The sequence below is a fragment of the Corvus hawaiiensis genome, chromosome 22 (assembly GCF_020740725.1).
Source record: "Corvus hawaiiensis isolate bCorHaw1 chromosome 22, bCorHaw1.pri.cur, whole genome shotgun sequence".
Lineage (NCBI taxonomy): Eukaryota > Metazoa > Chordata > Aves > Passeriformes > Corvidae > Corvus > Corvus hawaiiensis.
In genome coordinates, this window is record NC_063234.1 from 2978276 (window position 1) to 3002004 (window position 23729).

A 23729-nucleotide genomic window follows, 5' to 3' on the forward strand; every position below is an offset into this window, starting at 1 on the left:
CTGGTGGCATTGAAGGAACTGAGGCAGAGTCAGTTCTTTCACTGTTGGGTTTTATTAATAAACAGCAAAGATCAAAATGCCACTTTTAATGGTGTCCTCATGGCAGTGTGTGTGTTAAAACCAACATGTCTGTGCAGTTCAGCTCTGGAACTGGAGCAATCCTGGCTCTGTCCACACACAATGTGTGGCACAGCAGCTCACTGCAGCAGGCTCTGTGAGGAATGTTTACATCCTGGCCTGGAGAAGGACACAACACATTCTCTGAGCAGGGCGTTACCTGGTACCTGGGCACCAACAAAATCTCAGCTGAGGGGAGAAAATCGCTGAGCAGGGAATTGCAGCCCCCCCAGAGGCTGTGTGAGAGCCCAGCAGGAGTGACCTGTGACAGGGAACGAGTCTGTGACTCCACGGAGCAGCTTGGGCAGAAGATGTCATGGAGCTGCCTGGGGATGACAGGGCAAATGAATGCAATTACCTTTTATAATAAAATGTACTAGGTATTTTTGTAATAGTCTCTGACTGACAGCTGGGAGAAGGGGCATGAAAGGGAAGGTAGGTGAACTAGCTTGCAGGTATGAAACAGAGCTCAGGATTTTAGCTGTGTAACGCAGTTTAAATTCCACATCTCTGCATCTTGCAGAGAAACCTAATTTTTTTAAATCTCCACAGGCTTCTCGGAGACAGAAGATGCTAATTTTAGAAATGTGGCAGCTCGTCTTCTTCCCCACCCCCTTCCATTTGCTGCCAGAATGCTTAACAATCCAGTAAACAAGCTGTAGGAAAGAGGGGGAATAACCTCAAGAGCTGAGGTTGATGTTGGCCTCTTGTCCATGGCATTTTTGGGGAAGGATTTGTCCCCTGCCGGTGGGTCTTGAGTTTGAAACCGATTTAAAAATAGAAGAGTAACAGTTGAACTGACAGTGAAAAGAAGTATTTAAAGGTGCAGTAATCGTGGCTGGCAGCCCCTTCTCTGACCTGATTAATTCTGCACCAGTACTCAGGATAGTCTAAATTAAAGCATTGCATAAGGAGAGTGCTGGGAAGTAAAGGAACAAGCCTGAAAATTTCATGTAGAACTCAGATATCTCATTTTTGGTTGCTCTACACACCGAAAACGTGACACAGAAATCTCATATAACTGCTTAGGGAGTTTGTTATAATTACAAAATACAAAGTACACTGTAACAAGGTCTGATTTGAGATACCTTTTTCCTGTCCAAAAAGGTGTGTTAGTTCCTCTTAATGAGTACCCAGAGTCCTAATTAGTGCAGATAGTGAATGATAATTTCCGCACTCTATACTGATCTGCTTGTGTTGCTGCATCTTCATCCTCTGCTTCAATCTCGTGTGGGCAAACAAAATTTGGAAAATGTTTATCCAAACCCAAATGTATTAGAGTTGCAACCATCTAATTATTAGGCCTTAGAGTGCAAATTCTTTTGTCCTCATTTTGGCAACAGGTAGAGTGATCTGAGTGTGTTAGGTAGAATTTTCACAATGAAACTTTTTTATTTAAGAACTTCTGATGCAAAGTACCCCAAATTCCTTTGGCTTAAAAAGGCCCAGAACTTTCCAACTTTTATTGTAGAAGTCCTTTATTGTAACTGCTCTTGTGGGCACTTGAAGCTGTGTGTGCATAAATAGATAGGAAAATGTTTAAAATTAGGCATTAATTGCTGTATGACTAAAAGTTTTGTGTTAGACCTGCACATGACACACGTGTGTGTTCTGTCTAGAAAATCTGCTATTTTTAAAGTCGGAAATGTGAGGCAGTGAAGTGTTCATTACATTTGGAACACGTGGATAATAAATCTGCTTAAATTTAACATGCATCATAATTTCAAACACCCTCGAGTGTCTGGAAAGTTTAACAAAGCATGAATGCCTCATCTACTTTGTGCCTGAACAGAGCAATGCATTTATCTTTTCCAATTTATTTGGGACAATGGAGCAGAGTGCAGCACAGCTGTTTTCTATGGATGCAAGCATATGTGTCTTCTATTACTAATTAGTAATCGATTCCACCCCACTGTGCGTTTTTCATGGCTCAACTGTCTGAGAACTGTGTCTGTGCTCAGAAATCCATGTCAGAGTTGTGACTGAATGAATTGCAAGTTTTGATTTTGGGAGAGAATTAGCTCAGGAGATTTTGTCATATGTGTCAGGGTGCTGTCTGCTGAAAAATGAAATGATTAACTTATTTCTTTGCTCCATTCCTGTCTTGGGTATCTTGTACCTTGTCCTCAGCACACACCAAAGATGTGATTTACCCTGAAGCAGGTTATTATCTGTTCACAGGGACAATCCATGTAGTTCAGGCAGCCATTATTCTCTGCTGGTTGTGGTTGTTTTGTACCTTTTCCACATCTCTCCCACAGTGCTGACACTGGATTCTCAGAGGCAGCAGAGCTTTGCAGACAATGGGCTGTAGGCTAGAAATACGTCAAAAGCAGTAACAGGACCAGGAGCAGGGAGCTGTGAGCACGCTCCCTCTACTACCAACAGCAGAAACACGGAATAAAACAACTGTGCTGGGCTGCACTCAAGCAAGAATATGATTGCATTTCTATTTCTAAGGGGAGAAGAAAGATTGCATGGAGAAACAAAGGGATCTGAGGTAATTTAATATTAATCTCTGTGAGCTGTGTCTCTGTTGCTTGGATGCATCTGGAATAACCAGACCCGCTGGAGTAGCTGAGGTTTAGCACCTCACCAGAGGAGTTGACAAAACTAAGAAGAAAGGACAGGGGAAGTATTGGGTGGTAAGAACTGCAGTCACAGGGAAGGGAAATGACCTCCAGGATTGTACTTCAAACACAATTCCTTCCCAGGACGCCCAGAAGATCTGCCTGCCCTAAGGTGTCCAGCTGGCGAGGGCAGGTGGGTGTTTGCCTGACAGCTCTGGCTGTGCAGACTTCCTGCATTTGGGAATCGGCTCTGGCTGCAGGCGAGGCAGCGGCAGAGCCCCACACTCACTCTCCAAGGCAGCTTCTACTGGTGCCTCTGGGCTGCTTGTAGTTTGTCAGATATTTAATGATACTACAGTGAGAGCAGTTGTACAGCAAGATATAACACAGAGTTCGACTTCCCAGTTATAAAGCTTGGAGGGACAAAGAGAAGCAGCAAGCCAAAGGATCTTTACATTTTGCTTTTAGTGATCTTAAAAGAAGTAGTAGGAATTCCAGCAGCAAACACATCTGTCTGCATCTGTCACTGCAGCACCTCCAGACTTTATCACCTGCACACAATATAAACTACATACTGAAGTGTTTTTGCTTAAACAAAGTGGTCCAGACAATCATCTTTCCCTCATTTTCAGATTGTTAGTCAGAAGTTTGAAAACATGTTGAAAACTTGTTATAAAAATCCACACGAAATGGAAGTGCTGCATAGACGCTCATGGTGTGAGTGGGGCTGGGGTTGTGGTGCTGTGGACTGTTCTTGTCACTGAACTGGTTGAGAACTCACAACTGGTTCATTGTGGTTGGTAGCTGAGCTTTACTTCTAGAGGCTTTCTAAGGCCCCAAGATGTGTTTGAAACTGTCTTTGCCTTCTTTCATTACTGCCTTTCCCCCTTCTCTACTAGACATAAGCATCTTCCCATCTTTTGTAACACAGATTTCCTTGGAAGAATGTGTGTTCGCTGAAAACCTCAAACAGCCAAGATGATTTATGGGTCTGTGAGAAAATAGGCCACCAAAACACTTCAGTTCTTCCAATCTCCAAATTAGAGAAAGATCTAAGACTAAAATAATAGAGATTGCGAATGTTGTTTATTCTGAAACTCTGTGGTGAAAAAATCAGGTTAAACCAGCTCAGTTCAAACAACTTTCTCAGTGTTCTCTTTGCTTATGGTGTTCAATAGAAGTTTGGGAGAAGGGGGATGAAAGGGAGGGCAAAAGAATGGTTGGTATCTCGGAGAGCCAAAGGAATGGTTGTTATCTCTGTGTTATAAACAGGCTGGTGAGCCCCAGGGAGGTGAGCTGGTCAGTGGCAGAGGGTTTCAGGAGCAGGTAAAATTTAGTTGTTAGGTTTTGGTTCCTGTCCTGCTGTCAGACACATGTTACAGGACATGAGCCTGTGGCACTGGGCATGTGAAGGACGTTACCTTTGTTCCTCTGCCTGAAGAGAAACAGAAGGCAATGGACAGCACACAGCACCACAGTGTCTGATTTTATTACAGAAAAAGTCACAAAACTTACTTATGGAAAGCATCTAATTGGTATTTACAGCACATTCAATGCCTGTCATTTTGCCCTCTATTCGAGTTGACAATGGAGAAGTTATTACTTGCAAGCTGTGAGAGTTTTGATAGCAGCTTTCAAGTCAATTGTTGTTTTAGTTGAACAGAATGTTGGTGGTTGTTTTCACTGTTTGTATCCCACAAAGATAATTTTATTTGGAGAAATCTATCTTGTACACAGTGTGCTGGGCTTCTTCACCTTTTCTCTGCAGAAAGTACATGGGAAGGTATCAAGGGGACCTAGGGAGAATTTAAAATCACAAAGACAAAACTATTGCTGCACTAGATTGTGCAATCCCATGGCATCATCTGGTGCAGGGCTGGAAATCCATCATTCTACTGGATGTTGAATTTATTGTTGACTCAGGATTAAATGTATGGAAGGATCTTATAGTTTTCCAATCTGATAGTGTTTGTCTTGGTTACTGTCTGTAAACATTTGGCAAGAAAACCTTAATTTGAAACTTCCCAACTCTTCATATGTTAAAAGAATGGTGATTTTGTTCTATGTCTTGCCACCTGCTGTTCTCTTCTGTGGTAAAGTACATTGGTAACTATGGGAACAAAAACTTAAGAACAGACACCCACATGTGTTGAAGTTGATTTATACAAGGTCTTGAAGTGATGCCATGGATTGTGAGAGATGGAGCTCTCTGGATGGAGTTTGATGGCTTTCAACGAGGGCTCAGTGTTTGACTTTCATAAGTTATTTAGAATGTCCCTGGCATTGTGGATGTTCCATTCTCTACTTAACTGTGGTGTAACATGGTGGTGCTGCATTTCCCAGCTGTCTCATTCTGTCCCCAGCAGTGCTAACACCCCTCCCCTGCACTGGGCAACAAGATCTCTGTTATTTTTATCAGGAAATGGGTCTTAAGAATGTGATAAAATGTGGCAGCTGGAGCCTTGGGATGAGGGGTGTATGTGTAGGTGAATGTGTAGTCAAATTATAATGTAGCCTTATAGTGTGTGGCACTGTGACCTGACAAAGCTGTGCTTATCAGTCAAAGCTTGGGTGGTTTGTGCTGTTTCTCTGGAAGTGCCCTGTTCCTTTCCCAGCAAGCAGCCAGGATGGTGCTGTGGTTGTGTGGCAGAAGTCTGGGGTAGATCAGGATCCTCTGTGGACAGTGCAGCCATACAGCAAGGGCAGATCTTTGTCATGTCATGGCTCATCTCTTCTAACCGGGCTCAGCTGCTTGGTGCCATCACACTGGGCTTTCTCTGCATATCTTGGAAAGTAGCAACTGAGAGAATTCCTGGCCCCTTTTAGTCCCTTCTTAGGACTTAAACCTTTGTGATGTGACAGCACCACACCACAAGTCACTCTTTGCTCTGGTTGGTAGAGCTGGAGAGCTGGGAATGGAGGATGAAGGAATTAGGGCATGCTATGCTTTGTATAATATGGAACTGACAACGGTGTAAGTTTGCTCCATGCCAGAGCACTGTGCCAGAGCACTATGCTCTCCAAACTGGAGTGCTGCTGACCTTTCCCAGTCACTTATGCACTTCTGGTGTGAATCAGTCCACGAAAGCCAGATACAAGTCCATCATTGATTTCAAGAGTCAGCCGATTGTCTTTGCACAGAGGAGTTTCCTGGTTTAGACTAGACATTACTTGGAATAAGATAATGTAAAATGCTTTGGTCTCGGTGATAGCACAGTCTGTGTTCTCTTTATTTCAAAAAATTTGCATGTGTTGTGAAGGCATTCAGGTTTTTTCTCTGACGATTGTTCTGTGACCCTGTTCTAACTGCACAGCAAAAAACTCCCAGAGAAACAAAACATTTCATTTTATGAAGTTGATACCATACAGTAATTAGGTACTGATTCTGAATCTCTAATGGTCTCAGATGGGAGTATATTTTTCTTTCTAAAGAAAGCATAACCTTGTAAAGCAAAAAGCTTTGCTCAGTTTGATGGAGTAATTAGTGAATTAGTTGATCATCCTTAGCTGTTATCTTTTAATTTGCTCTGTCTCTTGATCAAGTTGTGAGGAATAGGTGGTGTTGAATGGGAGGTTTGTCCCTAGCAGTGAATTGAGCCTACCCTGCAGTGTGAAGACTTCCTGCCCTGAGATTCCCCAGAGAAGTTGTCTGACAGGCATTTGCTGGGCCTCAGCACTTACCCATCTTCTCCCTTCTGATATGAGACAGAGATTTATTGATAACCTGCACTTGCCTACAGGAAATAAGAGAAATGAGAGTTACTTGTAGGATAAACCTGGCACATTCTCTGCAGTATTCACCCTGATAAGCCTGTGTTAAAGCACAGTGGCTGCAAGAGGAATTACCCAAATGTAATGTGGTGTAAATACATGAGGCCCCAGAGGCTCCTGCAGTAAGTGCTCCTCAAGTGCTCCTGGATGGGTTGCTCAGGAGATGAGACCCCAGGGGACACAGCTAGTGCTGAAAACCACTAAGCAAATAGGATAATGTTTTATTGAAAGTAAACTTCAGCCAAATCCTGGACTCATTCCTTAGATGGCAAGGACCATGGGATTCATGCCTAAATGAAAATTGTGGAGGGTTGTGCCAGATCTTGCAAAGATCTTGATCTTTCTGCAATGGCGACTGGTACCTAAAATGCAAAGACGATGTAGGATGAAAACAGCAGGACAATCCAGCTGCAACAGCTGGGAGCTATGAAGGAGAGTCAGCATTCCCAGTTTGGAGAGCCTGAGTGGGGTGGGAGGAAGGTGACTCTGTGAGCATTTCACAGCACCTCATGTACTGAAGTAGGTCAGGATGAGGAGGTACAAGGCAGGAGGGCAACGTCAAACAGCACACACAGATTGGCTTCACTTGCTGCAGTCGGGTGGGGAGAGGATCCAGAGCAGCACTGCCTGCTGAACCCGTGTGGGGGGACTGCCTGCAGGGCTCCGTGGCAGAGATGCCCTGGGTGTTGAGCAGGGTACTGGGATCCTGCTTACCCTGCCCCCCAGCATCGGTGTTCCTTTCCTAGAGGGGAGAATAACTATTTACCAATCCTTTATCATTCCTGTTTATTTAGATTTCAAGTCCTCAAAGGAACAAATTGTTTTATCCTATGTATTTCAGTGGCATGTAGGAGGGGCAGGAGCTATTCCTGGTTGGAATTTTTAGGCAGCACCCTCATACGAAGATGCTGAAAGTCTTCTCCAGGATTTAGACAGAACTCAAAGGTCTGTGTCTTTCTTCTCATGAGTTGTGCTTTGGGACACAGACTACAGTAATGTGCATTGTTTCCCAGCCATATCCCATTAATTCTGCATTAATATTTCCTTGCAAGTTAAAAAGGAGGGAAATATATCGTCTTTGCCAAGAAAAGAAATTAGAAATAAATCTAAAGAGAACAGCTTGCCTATTTTTATCAGTAGCTGTAGACTTGCTTTCTAAACTAAAGTAAGTCTGGGAGGATCCCATAACAATGTGTAGGATGCTGAATGGACACAGGGGGGGAGGCATTAACATAAAAAAGAGGTTGGTTTTTTTCCCTTCTTAAATGAAGTAGCACCTCACTGATGTTTGCTGCCTACTGCAATACATCCCAGAGGAATTAAAACTGACTTCTCCTTTGTGCTTCTTTCCTGACATCCACAAGTTTTTCCTTCAGTTCTTTTCCGAAGGAGTATAGCAAAAGACATCCCTAGGTCCCGCCTGAGAGCAGGGAGGCAAAGAGTTAACGAACAGTTATCCCAGGTGGCTGAACACTTGAGTTGCAGGGAAAGGCTGGAAACATTCATTGAGATCCTGCGCTGGTTTCTACCTGCCAGCAGCTCCAGATCCACTCCTGCACAGGGAATAAAGGAGATGAGCCTGCTGAGAGCAGAGGCAGCAGGCATCCCTAGGAACCCTCGGATGCTGCAGTAAAGACCAACGGGCAGTGTTCTTCTCCTCATTCTTTAAAAGAGTCTTTCGAAAGATCAGGGATGTGCATATGGTCTTTGCTGCTTCCTCTGGTGTTTTCACTTGAATCTCTCACTGGAATATGGATGATGCAAGCACAATTAAATGCCTCAGCCCAGAAAAAGGTAAGGGGAAAATGTTTATTTTAACCACCTTTCTGAGGGAGATTAGTTTTACTGTAGAGAAAAGTGTAGTTTACAAAGCTTCCTTGGACACTTCTTTTCTGTTATTCAAACTTAAATGCTTTAAACAAATACAGCAGGTTCTTAAGGGAGCTTTTGCTGTACCTTTGCCTCCTACTATCACTAAAGCTTAAATAATAAATGTATCTCTAATGGCTGCTCCTTCCTGCAATAAAGTGTGCAACGAAGGAGTGCACCAGGTATGTTCATGTTCCTTTTCTGCTCACTTAACTAGCTGCTGTCACCCTAAGAAAGGCTTTCTATTTTTAACCAGAGACCTTCTGCTACCCACATTAGAAGAGAGAAAAGAGGCTCCGGTACTGTTGTGAGTCAGCTGCATTGTTTTAATTTTTTAAAACAGGTGATTTGCTGCTCATTAGATGTAGATTCTTTACACCCATCCAACAAGAAGAGTGCACAGAATGAGTTGGGGTTGAAGTTGTCCCTGGCGGGATTAAACCAGGGATGAAGTCAGGGAAGTGCCTGGAGCTGGGAAAACTGTGCTGCAGTGTCCTGCATGCTGAACTTGGAGCTCATCCCTCCTGTACTGATGGCTGCTGAAGGAATCTATGAACTCCAGATCAATTCTCAAAAGCCCAGTTTTAATTTTTAAAAGCTTTATTTCCTCGTCCATTTACTCAGGAAAAGCCTGGAGAGAGAAACCCTTCCCTGAGATGTATTTTAATTGACTCCAGTGCCCGGTTGCTTGTCTGTATGCATTTTGTATTTCATATCTGTTAGGCATTGTGGTTTTACAGGAGTTACGCAACAAGTAAAGAAGGATGTCTTGGGTTCTGTGTGCTCAGAAAAGATTCTCTGGACACTGCTCTCCCACTTTGGTGTCTTTGGGAAGGCAGAGCAGTATCCCTCACTCCCTGTGCTTTCAACTCATCAATGCTTAGTGCCACGTTCCTCAATCCCTTGCCATACCTTTTGAAGGAAGCACTCCTTAAAATTCTCTCTTCTTTTCTAAAAATCATTTCTAGATGAAAACTTTACCAAAGTGGAAAAGTGCTTGGCTCTAACTTGGTGTTTGGGTGTCAGAACCAAACCTCGTATCCGTGAGCTCTGGTTTGGCTTCGCCTTGTCTTTGTTATTAAAATACTAAAAATAAGCTCCAGCAATGCCATTCACTGAGAAAGGGACAACAGGTAACTCAGACAGGTGTGGCTGTACCTGTGCACTCATCACTCCAGCAAATACTGTTCCAGTAACTGAAGGAGGATGTGGATGTGAAAATTACAGCAAATTGACTTTATAAGGTCCCATCCTAGAGCAGAATGGTAATTAAAAAGAGGGTGACCATAGAACATCACATGGGAAAAGCTTCTACTGTACACAGAAATGGCCATTGTTTTTCCCATAGTTTTATGACCATATTGGAAATTGTTTTATTTATTGACAAAATTAATATCAAGTCCATGAATACTTCTAGGCTGAGACAGATTTAATGAATCTGAGAAGTCTGCGAACAATTCAGGTAAGTAGTGAGAGAGTCTCAGTATGCATCACAACAACAGGCAAATGTTAACCAATATTTCCTTGGAGATTTGTTAAGAACGAAGCAGAGATGATGAGATGCATTTGAGCATTGTCAATATTTATGTTAAAAGCAAAAAAGCAGATTTTAAAACTTGGCATAAGAGTTTATTTATCTGTACCATACTGCTGGCATAGAGGCGGGAGATTTGGGAGCATGGAACTTTAATTGAACAATGTGCTAAACAGGGAGAAAGTATTTCCTATATGCAAGAACTTTTCTTGTTCCAAGGAAAGAAGGTGGTTTTCTTAAATCTTCAGAACCTGTAAATCCCCAGGTTTTGGAGTGAGTTGGCTGAAGTGGTACGTTTATCATAGAATCATGGAATGGTTTGGGTTGGAAGTGACCTGAAATATCATCTGGGCAGGGACACCTTCCACTATCCCAGGGTGCTCCAAGCTCTGCCCAGCCTGGTCTTAGACACTTCCAGGGATCCAGGGGCAGCCACAGCTTCTCTGGGCACCCTGTGCCAGGGCCTCACCACCCTCCCAGGGAACAATTCCTTCCCAATATCCCATCCATCCCTGCCCTCTGGCAGTGGAGAGCCAGTAACATACTTTTAATGATTGCATTTTCTAACAGAAGTGTTTCAGGACTGAAAACAAGAATAGTTTGCTTTTGAAAATGTCATGATGGGACAGCCTGAGTATTCCTCCTCCAGTTACTGTTCTCTGAAACCTGATGCACCAGTGTGCATCCATTTGTACTTTCAACAGACAAGGTCCTCAGGGAAGGTGTGATGAAACAGGAATTGTGTCACCCAAAGTCCTTTTGGCTTCTTCCTACTGGGTGCAGCTTTCAGCTTCTGAAAACAGGAATGAGAGAGAGGGGCTCTCACCTGAGGATCTCCCTGGAGATCATCCAGGTAGCAGTTATTCAGGTTTATTCCTTGCTTGCAGTAGGGAGCTGCTGAGGCTGAGATTGAATCAGTGTTTGTGATTAAACCAGCTCGGTGTTTCTGCCAGATGGTGTCGTTCTAAGCCAGTGAGTGGAAACACCTGGAAAACAAATGGGGTAACTGAAAAGAGCAGAGGTTCCATGGGCAGGGGTTCCATGAGCTGGAGCTACAGGCAGGGGTTTGCACGAAGGTTCTTTTTAAAGCGTTCCACCTTCTTGCTGTCATCTGTAGCATTAAAAGGAAATGGGATTCTTCTCTCAGGTATAAAACCAGTCGTGATGCAACTGAAGCCAGTAGTTCCCAAGTGTTATGAAAGCCTCCAGAGGTCTTCGTATGATGATCTGTTCAAGCATTCATAGTGAGAGGCACCAACATCCAGGCTCTCAAGACTTTGGTGTTCCAGTGACTTGCCACTCTCCTTTTTAATGGGTTTCTGGCTGACTAGAGGCTGAGGAGTCATTGATGATGATCCAAAAAATTCCTTGCTCCCAGTAATTCTGAAGTGTTCAATTATCACTAAAGAAACAACTGATAGTGTCAGTGCTAGTGGGAGAAGAATGGGCTATGTCCTGAGAGAAGCATTGTGTCTGGGAAAATCCTTCAAAAACGTGGCAGCTGGCAAACATCTTCCAGTGGAACTGCTCATGAGATGTGACTGCAGAATTTCAGCCTCCTGAGCTGCTACAGACTCCCAGAAACTGCATTTGAACAATGTCTCTCACTGGGGAAGGCCAATATTCAGGTGTTCTCTGGTTCTCCAGCATCATCGGTCCTGATTTTGCCTTTTACTGAAGATGTTGTTTCTGCTGGTCTAGCCCTTAATTAGAGATGGTTTCCAGATGCCTCATCTTCAGTTTAATTAAAAAAAAAAAACCAGGGAAACATTGCAAAGAAAATGTCACGTTAATGCTAAGTGGACAACTTCAAATTAACTGGTACCATACGTGCAGTTTCCTGTGATTCATATCCCTTCTGTCCCTGACAATAATTTGTGTGGTGAATGTGAATTGAGTCCAACTAAATGGGAAAGCTTTCCCATTTCAGGGAATTACAGAGGGATAATCAATATTGGCCTCTGCACATTTAAAGACCTTATGTGGCAGAGAGCAACTAAATTTTCTGGCGTGATGTGATCTGACATGGAGTGAATGTGGACCTGCCAGTACTGAACAAAGTCCAGAACCGCTGTTAAAAGTGGATCTCTGCAAAATATTTTCCTGAAAGCCCATTTTTCCAGTTCAGCCAGCGAGCTGACACTTTCATCAGCCTTCAAATGCTTGCTTATCTTCTGGCTCTAAGCCCTGGAGAGAAATGAATCTGTCAGGATGCTTTGTTTCAAACTGAGGTGGATATTGGAGGCCATAGCAAAAGATAGAAACCCATTTCCTGTAAGAGCCCAGGGCAATTACTTTACTTCCTGTACATTTACCTGAGCCCTACTCAATCCAGGACCAAATGAAACTGGGCAATAAGCTGTGAGACTTGCAGTCCCTGACCTTGCTGTGGGCTCCAGCTCAGCACCCTGCACTCTCTGTGCTGCTTTCTGCTGGTAATCTTCCCCTCAGGGATTAGAGCAGGTGTCTCCTGCTCGAAGGAAACCACAATTTTGGTCATCTTTCAAGCTTACAGAAAGACCTGCTGTTGGTTTCTAAGATTTACAGATGCTGGGTTCTGTTGAGTGATAAGTTTTTGAAAGAAAAATTGAAAGAACAGCCTCATAAGGCTGTCTCTTGGATATCACAGAAGCTGAGAAAAGCACTGAATGAAGACAGAGACTGAGTTATTCCTAGAGCCATTGCAGCTCCTTTTTTTTTTCCCGTCTTTCATGAAACTGGTCTATATTTGAAGAAATAGGGAGTCTGTCACATATTTCAAAACGTACGTGGCACAAAAGGAAGGTCTAGAAGAGTTTGAATTTTTACAGATAGAATACATTAAAATTCACCCCAAATACCGAAGTAAAATTTGTGAGTTAAAATCAGTTTGTGGTGATGCATCTCAGTACCAGGTGTCTTTTCTGAACGTCTTTCAACCTGTCTTGCATTCCTGTGCCCATTTTGCCTTGGATTCTTGAATTCTTAGAGGCATTTTCCTAGAAGGAGTAATCATATTGATTGACTGCTTTCCTCCCAACCTGCCTTAATCTCCCTCTGTGGGTTTATGGCCCATGTCCCTGAACAGATGGTCAAGCACTGAAAGACCTTTAAAGGTAAAGGGTTTATGATCTTACTTCAATTAAGTGTGTAGGGACATTTTCTTCTACGAGTCAGTGGCTGGAGACAAGGTGACCTTAGAGCACCATTTATAGTCTTAAAATCTTTTATTTTATGCTGACATTTTCCTACAATTGACACAACTTGTTTGTGACAGCTTTATGACAGCAAGGAAAAGAGTTCGACAGCTCAAATCACAAAGCCTATTCTCACTTAATTAAAATAATTGCATCCTTTTTTTCCAGATGAGCCCAAGAGAACTAAACATCATGGCAGGAGGCAGAGTAATTGTCATTAAATTAGTGCTGTGGTTGCTAATGGGTCCTCGTTCCACAAACATTCCTTCAAGTGAATGAAGTAATTTAAGGGATTTCACTACTGGTTCATTTTAATAGTGTGACTTTCTAAATAGTTTTGGGGAGCCCTGAGAATGTTCATGGTTGTGGCTGCCTAAAAAAGCTGTCCCAGGGCTTGCCCACTGTGAATTGCAGCATGGAAAGGGTGCACCAGGAACATGTGATGTTACAGCTTCTCCCAGTGGAATCAGTGCCTTGTAAGTGGATGGATACTGAAGTCAGGTGTATTTCAGACACTAAAGCTAAATAACTCGATGAACATGCTCTGAGCCAGTGCACAAATGTTACACTTGGAAGCCTGGTGGGTGAGACACAGAGGCCATGGAATAACCTGAATTCCACTCGATACGGGCAAGATGTGCGGCATTAATCTCGAGGGGGGATTACTGTGCTTAGAGGTGCTGTCCAGATGGTCGGGCAGGCTCTGTCTGTGCCCATGGCAGAGGTCGGCAGGGTGGAGCTGGGCTAGAATTAGGGAAAAGGCAGCTTAGGCACAGTTGGAATAAGGTTGGGGCCCAGCAGGTGCTCAGGCCTTTCTGAGCCAAAACCATCTGAAAAAGATTGATTTAGTCAATTCTTAATAGAACTAATACTGAAGTTTTTAGTTGAAAGACAAAATTAGAAAATGTAACAGTGAATGTCTTTTCTTCATCAGCATCTGCTCCTGAAATCCCTCTCCTTGGGAAGAGCCCACACTGAAAACGTGGGCAGCTGTTGCATACAGACACAGCTGTGAAAAAGCAGAGAGGGCACTGGAAACACAGAGGCAAATGGCTCCAGCAGCAGAGAAACTGCAGCTGAGCTGGCTGCTCTGGCTGCCCAGTTCATGCTGCTTTAGACCTCTTGGAAGCAGCATTTCTGGGGGAAAGGGAAGAAGCATAAATCACATGTTTAGAAGTAGTGAATGAGCATCATGCTTTTGGTTCATCAAGTTCATCAAGTCATGTCCTGCTGCTTGTGTCAGTGCCCATGTGTTGGGGAAGATGAAACAGGAAAGCCTTATAAATATGATTGCCTGACAAAAGATTTTGGGAATATGAAAACTACAGGCAACATCGAAATGAAAGCCACTTTTGAAATACCAAGTCTTAGTTACTGAACAACTAGAAAACAATGGTATGGCCGACTGAAGTAATCCCCTCTTGATGGAACAATACCCTCTGCTTGCAAGCAGGTCCAAGGGTCAGAGCAGACCCTACTAGCTCAGCAGAAGGGGTCCAAAGAGTAGTTTTTAGAAGTTAAGATGTAACACTCCATGGTAATATAAGAACTCTTATAGGCTGTATGTAAATGCTATAGGATTTGTATCTTGTATTAGATTGGTTAGTGACAATTAGAATATTCAGTACAGAAGATGATTTATTGTATTGTAACCAGGACTTCAGACATTCCTTACTACTTCTTCCACTCTTGCTCTTACTTCCACTCTTACTCTTCCTCACTCTCCTTACTCTTACACTCTCTCTCTCTCTCTCACCCACTTACTCTCTTGCTTTCTTGGGCCTGCTCAGAGCTGAGTCTGGCAGCTCTGAGCAGTGCCCCAATACCCACGTCCTTTGCAATAAACCGGCTGTGTCCCAAGACCTGCCTATAGAGATCTCCCGTCTCCATCCGTCCCTACCGAACCCACCCGTAACCTACACCCATGTATGTTGGGTTTTGAACCTTTGCTGAAATTGAGAGTATTTCTAACTTGTATTTAGTGATGTGCACTTCAATGAGATGTGTTTGCTTTTGGTATTTCAGAAACATCTTTACATTTAGTGCTTCAGAAAGGCAGTACCAGGCTGACTAACTCCTGTGAAGATCTTGGGCTGGGGTAGCTAAAGTGTAGCTGTAAATGGAGTTTCTGCAGGTTTTTACAGGGTTTTTTTTTGATTGGGGTTTAGAACTGAAAGTGCAATGGGGAGAGTAAGTGAGAGAGAGGTGTGCCAGAAGGCATTGACAGCTTCTGTTTCCTCCTTGTATTTTATGACTTGTGTTGTTGGTTGGCAATCATCTTCTTTTGATTCTACAGCCATTAGGAGTAAGATTTCCCTGGGTGGGAGGTGGGAAATAGGAATACCTGAATCAAAGCTCTTCTGTGTATCACTAATAGCTGCCCATGAGTTGTTCAATGTTTTAGATTCAGCCTCTTGAGACAAGGTCAATTTGTTAATCTGGTAAACTGGGTCTGTAGTGTGTCCATGCAAAGGTAAAGGGAGTGCATGGCTGGGAAGTCACAGGTCTAATCCTGGTGGATTTGCAGGTCAAATACACTGCCAGCTCTGTAACATTTAATGTCTTTGGCAGTCAGGATACTGAATTTCTGGGTTTGGTCTTTCTACTTTGAGGGCTGCAGCTGTTTCCCGATGTATTACATAACTGTTCACACTTTTTCCATCCCTCAGCAGTAAAGTGAATCCCTCCATCCCGAAGGATTGCATTAATGATAAACCCATTTGTCTCAGGAAGATCTCCATCCTGTTCCCTTTTTTCCATCTTCCAAACCATATGTGTGTTGTGCTCCTGTGTCTTCCTCAAGATGTTCTTTCTGTGGGATGGAGTCTGGCTCCTCTGGCACTCTCAAAGTGAATTTCTTCCTCTTCAAGACTTTGACATTCCAGCATTGTTCAAGTGTTCAGAGTTCCATTTTTAGCTAAGCCACAGGCCAGCCTGGAGACTCAGACTTTGTTGGTTTTTAAATCTATTTGGTGGCATGAAAAGCCTTTGTTACACTCAGACAATAATAATTTCCTGAAGTACTGTGGAAAGAAGTCTTTAATCTCCATGTTGTGTCAGGTGAGCAAGATTTCTCTGAGGATGTCAAGTGAGGCAAGAATAGAAAGCCATTTCAGTAGGCTTAGATCCTAAGTCCTCAGCTCAGTGTGCTTAAGAGTTGGGAGAGGGATTGTGTCCAGTTTAACCCTTCGTTATTCCCTGTTGCTTTTCCACACTGTTATCCAGCATAATAAATCGAGGAGCCTTCTGAAAGATTTTATTTTTCTCTGTTTCCATGATGATTTTCTTAGGAGGCCTGAAGGGGTGGATGGATCGTGTCAACTAAAAGGATTTAAATTAACCTTCTCTGGGTGCTCTTAGGATTAAAAATCTAACTTTAACTTGAATATTGTAATAGTTCTTTTCCAGTGCTATAAATCACTGGCATTTCTCTCTACTTAAATAAAACCAAATGCACATTTGAAGCCCTGCTTGTGCAGAATTCTAATTCTGAACCGTGAAACCAATATCTGGAGCAATGCTGCAATGGGAGTTACATTTCACTCTTCTCCTCCCTTCCCCTTGTCCCCAGGTTGATAACACATAAATGGTTAATGCAGACTCTAGGATGTCCTGGCAGAATTGATATTTGAATTTTGAAGGGAATACCCTTAGTGTTCTGTGCCAGCCACTGATTTTGTTGCATGTACAGCCTGGAAAACTGCAAGGAATCCTGATTAAATACTGCGAGGGGAAAAAAGGAGCTACAGAGCTGCAATACTTTTGGTTTATGCAGAAGTTTGCCTTAAGTCTGTCTCCTTATAATTAAGACCCTCAAAGTTTAGTTCTCTCTCCTTCCCTGTGTGGTACAACAGTGTCATTCTCGCCATTTAAGGTGTAATTTCTCTAGCGTGGACATTACACAAAGACGTTTATGGGTTTATTTAAGAAATTCAGAAAAGCAGGTGGTAGAGCAGGCAACGAAACTCCCAGGTCCCAGATCTCATCCTGGGCCAGGCTTCACCTGAAGAAAGGATTAGGATCTTTAGAACAAAGTTTCCTTTGTTCTTCCCTTCAGGGCAGAGTTTTCTGTGGGATGGATATATCCTTCTGAGCATTTTACAGGAGAAGTTGCTCTTCCCCTGATGACAGTTTGCAGTCATCTCACTAAATTGCTCTTGAAAGATGCCCTAGGAGGATGGAAGGCTGTGGTTGAAGTGTTTGAATTAATAGTGGCGAGAGTGTACATAGCATCACTACCACCCGTGGTGCAGACCCAGTTTGGTTCTAGTTTGGAATTAATCTGTGGTTAAACTCTTGAGTCAAGCTCAGTATAAGAACTCTGGGCATAGGTGGTGAAATAAACAACTTGTAATTGAGAGTGAATCATCTCCAGAATTAACTACTCCAAAGCCTTTTTCAAACTGTGAAAGGAAGAGTAGGAAGCACTTAATGAATGTGTTTTTAAACGGGCAATTTGTGTTTAGCTCATCAGGGTAGAAGCATATGAGGCTCCTTGTACAGATCACAGACGGCAGGAGAGATTGTCTATTGTACTTAAAACTTAATGTAGCATAAGTGGTTGCGATAACCTAAATGACGGATTTCTGTATTTGGAGTTCAGTGGGTGCATTTCAAATGGAATGAGGTAGTGACTTAGTGCTTTTTAAAAATTAATCCTTACCTGCTTTTATCTGCCAGTTTTGGAGCCCCCTCAGTGCTCCTGGTTCTGTTACAGCAATTCTGTTCACAAGAGCTGCCTGGCTGTGCCCTAAGCAAGATCTTCTACGGATCTGTCAGCTTACAGAGTCACCCCTAAATAGGATGTGAGATGGAAAGATACTGGGGAAGAAGGAGAAGAAGGAAGAGGAGGAAGAGAGGAAGATGAAGAAGAAAGCACTTTTTTTAAACCTTTTTTTTTTTTTTTTCAGCTGTAACATGTCATGTAAATCCCTTGACTGGATAGGGCAGGAGCACGGCTTTAGGATTAGTGCGTATGATGGATTTAGGATTTGAAGCAAACATGTGCTGTGTTTCCATCATATCTAGTTTTTGCTGCCTAGAGAGAAATGTTCTTTCTTTTACCAGAAATGTCCACTAAAATAGTGAGGAGACCCTTTGGAGAAAAGAGGAAGGCTGGTACAATGATATTTTGAAGAGCTGTATGAGAAGAAAATGTGATTGTTCTTTTTTTTCCCTGTCCTGGAAAGAGACTGAAGAGCTTATGCACCTGGGCAGATCCACGGTGAAAGGCAAGGGTGGCTCAGGAGGGCAGAGAGGGGAATGGATTGTGCTGTTAACTGTGCATTATTTACTGCAGGGGATGTTGTTGGTTGGTTTTGAAGAGCGGGTAGACCCTCAGCAAGAGTGGGACCTGCAAATCTGTTGGTGACCAAAGAAAGGAAAGGGTTTTCTTGTTGTGGGAATCGCTGTCAGGAGGAGGAAGCGGTGGAGGAGCCAACAACTATAAATTGCTGTGATGTCTTGATGAGCAGTTGGGAAAGTACCAAAGGAAGAAGAATCAGCAGGAGGAAAAGAATATCATCAGGAGGCCTTGCTGTCCAGAAATGGATGCATCTTCATGCCAAATTGCCTCATGGTCCATCCTGTGTCTTCTTTAAAATCTTGAACTGAAGCCCACCCAATCCTCCAAAGTAGTCACACAGGTACATCTGAATAGAAAGGATTTTATTGGGATTTTAATGTTCTAAATCTGGACTGTGAAGGAGGCCTAAATTTGCTGAGAAACTGTTCTGAAGCAACCTGAAAAAGACCACAGGATTTTGTAAATTCACTGCTATTTTCTCTTTTTCTGATAATATTTTTACTCTATTACATGGAAAATGTGTACTACAGAATCTTGATACCTCCTAAGGCCATCAGTGCTTGTTTTCAGTCCAGCTCAGATATGGATATCTCAAAATCTCCCTTGCTTCAAAATAAGTTCTCAGTGGCCCGTCTGGCCGAAGACTTTTTCTGGGTTGGTGGCAGCATTGTAGCTTCTCCAAGATGGAAAATCGGCCACTTTGGTAAGATGCTGAATCCCTGCATTGAATGAAATGGTGACATCTCAAAAGCTTTCATGTTGAAATCTTAGTGGCACCTTTGTGTAGCAGCAGTGTGAGGAGCAGAGAAGAAGGAAGGACTTGAGGCAGCCCTGGTCTGATGTTATGTTGCTTGGTTGGTAGTGTAGTTCTTTTTTTTTCAACAAGCCCTCACTTATAATTTCATTGTTTATTTATGTTCTTCAGGACAAGCTAGAGCAAATTTGTACATTTTGATACGTGCTGACCTTTTTTCATTTTCTGTTGCATAGCCTCTGTCTTTTTCTTACCCACAGCAAGTATTATACATGATATCTGCCAGTATTATACACCTCTTAACTCTTTAAATTTTATTTGTAGTTTAGAGTTTTAAAAACAAGCATTTAGAAGTATCTCTGCTGTCTTCATGCACAGTAGGTCACTGGACTGTTGGGAGGTTGTTTTCTGAATGCTGATACACAAAATTCTCAAGCTTCACTGGCTCGGTGAGAAGGATCCCCTTTGGGTGCTCCCAGCAGCCTTTCATTTAAATAGGTAATAAACCCAGCAAACCTAATTAGAGATGGCCAGAGAAAACAGATGTTCTAGTAAAAGCACTTTAGTAACAATCTTCTTGAGCCACTTCTGCATGTCCAGTGAGGAAATCTGCACAGCCTTGACCAGAACCGCCCGTTCCCTTGGAGCACTTTTTTGTCCTACTTGTCTGTCAGCTTCATCGATCAAAGATATTTTTTTTTAGCAAGAAAATTGGACACATAGATAGCTCAGAAAGTACTGGGAATTTTTGCAGAGGTTGAGAAACACCATCCTACTCTGCTTCTGCATTTCCCTGGATGCAGGTGGCTGATGGAGGGATGGAGAGCTGACAGTCTGACCCCGAATCGAGCCCCCTAATTTCCATAGGATTAAGAGCATCTCTTCTCCCATTAACATCTTGTTTATTAGGGGTTGTGTGCTTTAAGGATGGGTTCAGTCTTCCATTATCTCTTGTACACAGTAAACACTGTCCCAATCATTGCTGGCAGAATTGCACAGAAGTGTTCTTTTCCAAAGACACTTTCAGATTGTTTTGGCCAATGAGCAGAACCAAAGTCCTGGACTTCAGCAAAGCTTGAGCCACTGAGAGCCAACAAGGGGGAGAAAGTTGTGCTAGGAATAAGATGGTTGGTTTAAAAGGTGAGAGGGACCTGTTCATGAGGCTGGAGGGATGCAAAACAAAACAAATGAAGATTAATGAGTTTGGATGTGATCTGGTTTTTAACTGGGCCCAGTGTAGTGATGCGAGTCAGCCTGGTGTACCTGGGCCATGAACACCACAGACACTTCTTAGGCAGGACTTGAAAGTATCTTCTGGACTGCTCAGCTGGACAGAATTCCCAGCACACGCTGCTGGATGTATTATGTATTTGGATATATTACATATTTTATATCACTATATTGATATATTGACTCTAAATAAGATTTTATGCCTCCTGTCTAGAAAGAAAGTGACATTCCTGACAGGAATAGTTGGAGCCAGTCAGCTCTTTGGTTTACATGTTGATGAGCCACTTATAGCTGCGAAACCATTTCCAGTGAGACTTTAAAAAAATGGGGCAGTCATTATGTCTTCAATGGATTGGCAGTGCTGAATGTGTGACAAGTGTGGGAGTCCTCTGTTTGTGTGTGGGAAAGCTGTTTTGGTTTGATGATATTTTAAGGGAACAACTTGCCCTTCTGGTGCACGTGTACTGGGGGGTTTCTCTGGGCTCACAAACATCTTCTGGAGGCCCTGGAGAGAAATAAGCTGCTGAAATCTCGTTTTCCTCTCCTGATGTTGTTTAGGAGGGTGGTTGTTGTGAGGCACACAATTAGGACTCATCCTTCCAGGATCTGCTCATGGGGCAGAACTCAGCAGAGGGGTTTGATGCTCCCTGCTCACTGTCCCTAAGCCTGACTGGGGCAAAGGTGTGCAACGCAACCTGGGGCATCCTTGAACCCTGGGACGTGAATCTTTTGACAAAGCTGGTCCATGTACAAAAATACTCAATGACTCAATCTCCTGACTTCTTTTCATCCCCACATGCTAAAATACTCCCACTCCTTCACACATTTACATCAAACTCAGAGACTCCTAAAAGACAATAATCCTACTGAACCATAAATAATTAATTTGCAGACACTAGAACATCTTTCTAACAATAGACATGAAATTGGTCTCTTTTTTCCCCCTTTCTTCAGAACAAATTGTAGGGTTTATGGTTTGTGTAGTTTTGCTATTTATTGTTACTTTAACACTTAATATAGTAAATATAAATGTTATTAAGAAGCATGAAAAATGACTGTGAGTCTTTTTGCTGCATCAGTCCGGTGTGGAAATGGGTGTTCCACGTTTCTATTCCCTGCTCTGCTCTGGCAGTGCTCTGTGCTGCAGTACAGAGATCCATCTTCTCTCCACGATTTTTTTTGTCCAGATGCAAATTGAGGCAACTCATTAGATCAGAAGCAAGCTGAACATAAGCTGAATTCTGAAAAAAAAGGAACTAGTGAAGTACAAAACAGAAAAGCTGTAGTTCAGCCTTAATTGAAGATAGTTAAGAGCCATTTCTTCAAAAGCCTGGTTCATTGCAAGACTGGGGGATTTTTATTTGAAGTATAGAAATGAATCCTTAAAGAAGGAATCTGAACAATGGCAAGGAGAAGTAGTTCTGCTTCTCAGCAGTGTGCCCTTTTCACTTACATGCTGTGAAAGACTTCAGAAAAAAATATATCATTTTCTGTTTGATATAAGTACCACTAGGATATCTTTTTTTTTTCCTTCCAGTCTCTGTAGTGCTCTAAACTTTCAGTCCCACAGGGGAGGGTGTGTGTGTCAGTGCCACACAGAGGGACGGGTGTGGAGGTGTCCCTGCTCCATCTCCTGGCCCTTGCCTGGCTGCCCCCAGCAGACACCTCTGCATTCCCTTCGGGGTTTTCCTTCCCATTGCATTGGGAGGATCCAGGAAAGCTGCTGCTCTGACACAGGAAGAGATTTCTTGTGCCCTCCTTTCCCTATGTCACCAACCCCAAAAAAGATGACAACAGACACTGAAATATTGGGGCTGGTCACGGATCACCCAAGCTCAGTCCAGATGAGCTGGAACTGCAGCAGGCGGTTGTGAGATGCTCAGGGTAGCTTTGGGTGAGAAATCCTGCAACAAAATAAACAGCTGCGTTGAAAAAGCAATCCAAGGATGCTTATTAAAATTTTAACAGCAGGGAACATATTCATACTTCATGTGAAAGCAAAGTAAATGTGTGTTGCGGAAAGTGTGCGGTTTTATTTTGGTGCTTCTTCATTATGTTCTGCTTTGTAACAGGTATGATCTTTGATACTTTTCCCATTTCTACTCTTCTCATTTCTTCAAGTAAGACTATTTACTGCTATAACTCCCAAAGAGGAAGTTGGAAATGTAATGTGATTTGAAGTGTGTGTGATTAGAGTTAAGAGAAATTCTTTTATTAGCTATTTTGACCAATTTTTTTTCCAAAAAACCCTATAAGCCTTATGAAATTAAAATAAGTTCAAGCTTCCAATAATTATTATCTCAGTAAATCTGATAAATATTTATCTTCATCTGAAGTGGAATGAAAGCAGATATTGAAAAGATTGAGTGTCTGGGAGAGAGTTGGGATCTGATATTGCAGTGGATTCCAGTGATGTTTCTGGCACAGCACTTGCCTTTATGACTGGCACCTGCGGAATATTAATTTTTTCTAAAGGCATCTCTGACTGAAGCCAAGGGTCCAGCTTTAAGAAGTAAAATGTTACACGAGGGATTATCTTGTTCTCAATTCTGCACCTTCTCTCCATGAATATTTTATTAACATGGACAGTGATCTCTACAGAATTGTGCCTTTAAATTAAAATTTTCTTTTACTATAGCAGTCTGCTTTCAAATGAATCTATTTTGCTGAACCTTTTCCAGAGTAAATTAATTGACTTTTTCTGAACATAAGCTCAGGGACATCAAAGCTTTTTCCCATTTCTTTTTTACTTGCCTTGCCTTTGCCTGAGAGGTAGACTTGAATCACTCCAAAGTGCTGTGTCGGTGTTGATGCATTTTGGAATACATGGAATGAGTGTTTTTATTTGGACACTGTTTCATCTTTAATCTTGATGGCAGAAGATTGATAAAAGAGAGCTGACCTCAGAATCTCCTTGCATTTATTTATAAACTAGAATGTGTATTGCATTAGTTTTCATTCTTCAATCCAGAATCTCAGCAGTAATTTTCACTTCTCATCTCTAGATCTGAAAAAAAAAAAAAATGTTGAACATGGTAATAGTTTTAATTTTACTTCAACAGATCAGGCAGAAAGTCAAAGGAAAATCAGGTCACAGGCTCTGCTCTGTCATCATGGGAAATAAATGGGAGACTTGGCAGAAAATGTGAGTCTGCATTTATTCCTGGGGCAGAGCCAGTTGCTCGCAGTTGGATTGAAGTTGTTGAGCTTAATCCTTGCAGCAGCTGGATTTCAGAAGAAGGCCCCAACCTGGCTCCCAGGGGCTTCCAGTGCCAGAGCCCTGGTTTGGCAGCAGCTCCCCAGGAAAGGGCAGGATTCCCGCAGAGGCAGAGCAGACCAGCTTGCCTCCCTTGGAGAGAGCCTCTCCCAACACTGGTGGCTTTTAAGGCCACTGCCTGCACTG

General features: G+C 42.7%; 1 protein-coding gene across 17 annotated transcripts in view; it reads left to right on the top strand.

Moving 5' to 3' along the window:
• Positions 1 to 23729, top strand: part of PLCH2 (phospholipase C eta 2) — a 74899-nt gene that overhangs the window by 21083 nt on the left and 30087 nt on the right. For 3 of the 17 annotated variants that reach the window (XM_048326588.1, XM_048326586.1, XM_048326587.1), the window contains exon 1: positions 17989 to 19045. The exons of 5 other annotated variants lie outside the window; for them this stretch is intronic. In XM_048326588.1, coding sequence (XP_048182545.1) covers positions 18853 to 19045 — 193 coding nt within the window. In that variant the 5' untranslated portion in view covers positions 17989 to 18852. Of the gene's footprint in view, positions 1 to 7782; positions 8253 to 17988; positions 19046 to 23729 lie in introns of those variants that run through there. 9 more of the 17 variants (XM_048326583.1, XM_048326584.1, XM_048326576.1 and 6 more) reach the window with 8 other exon arrangements.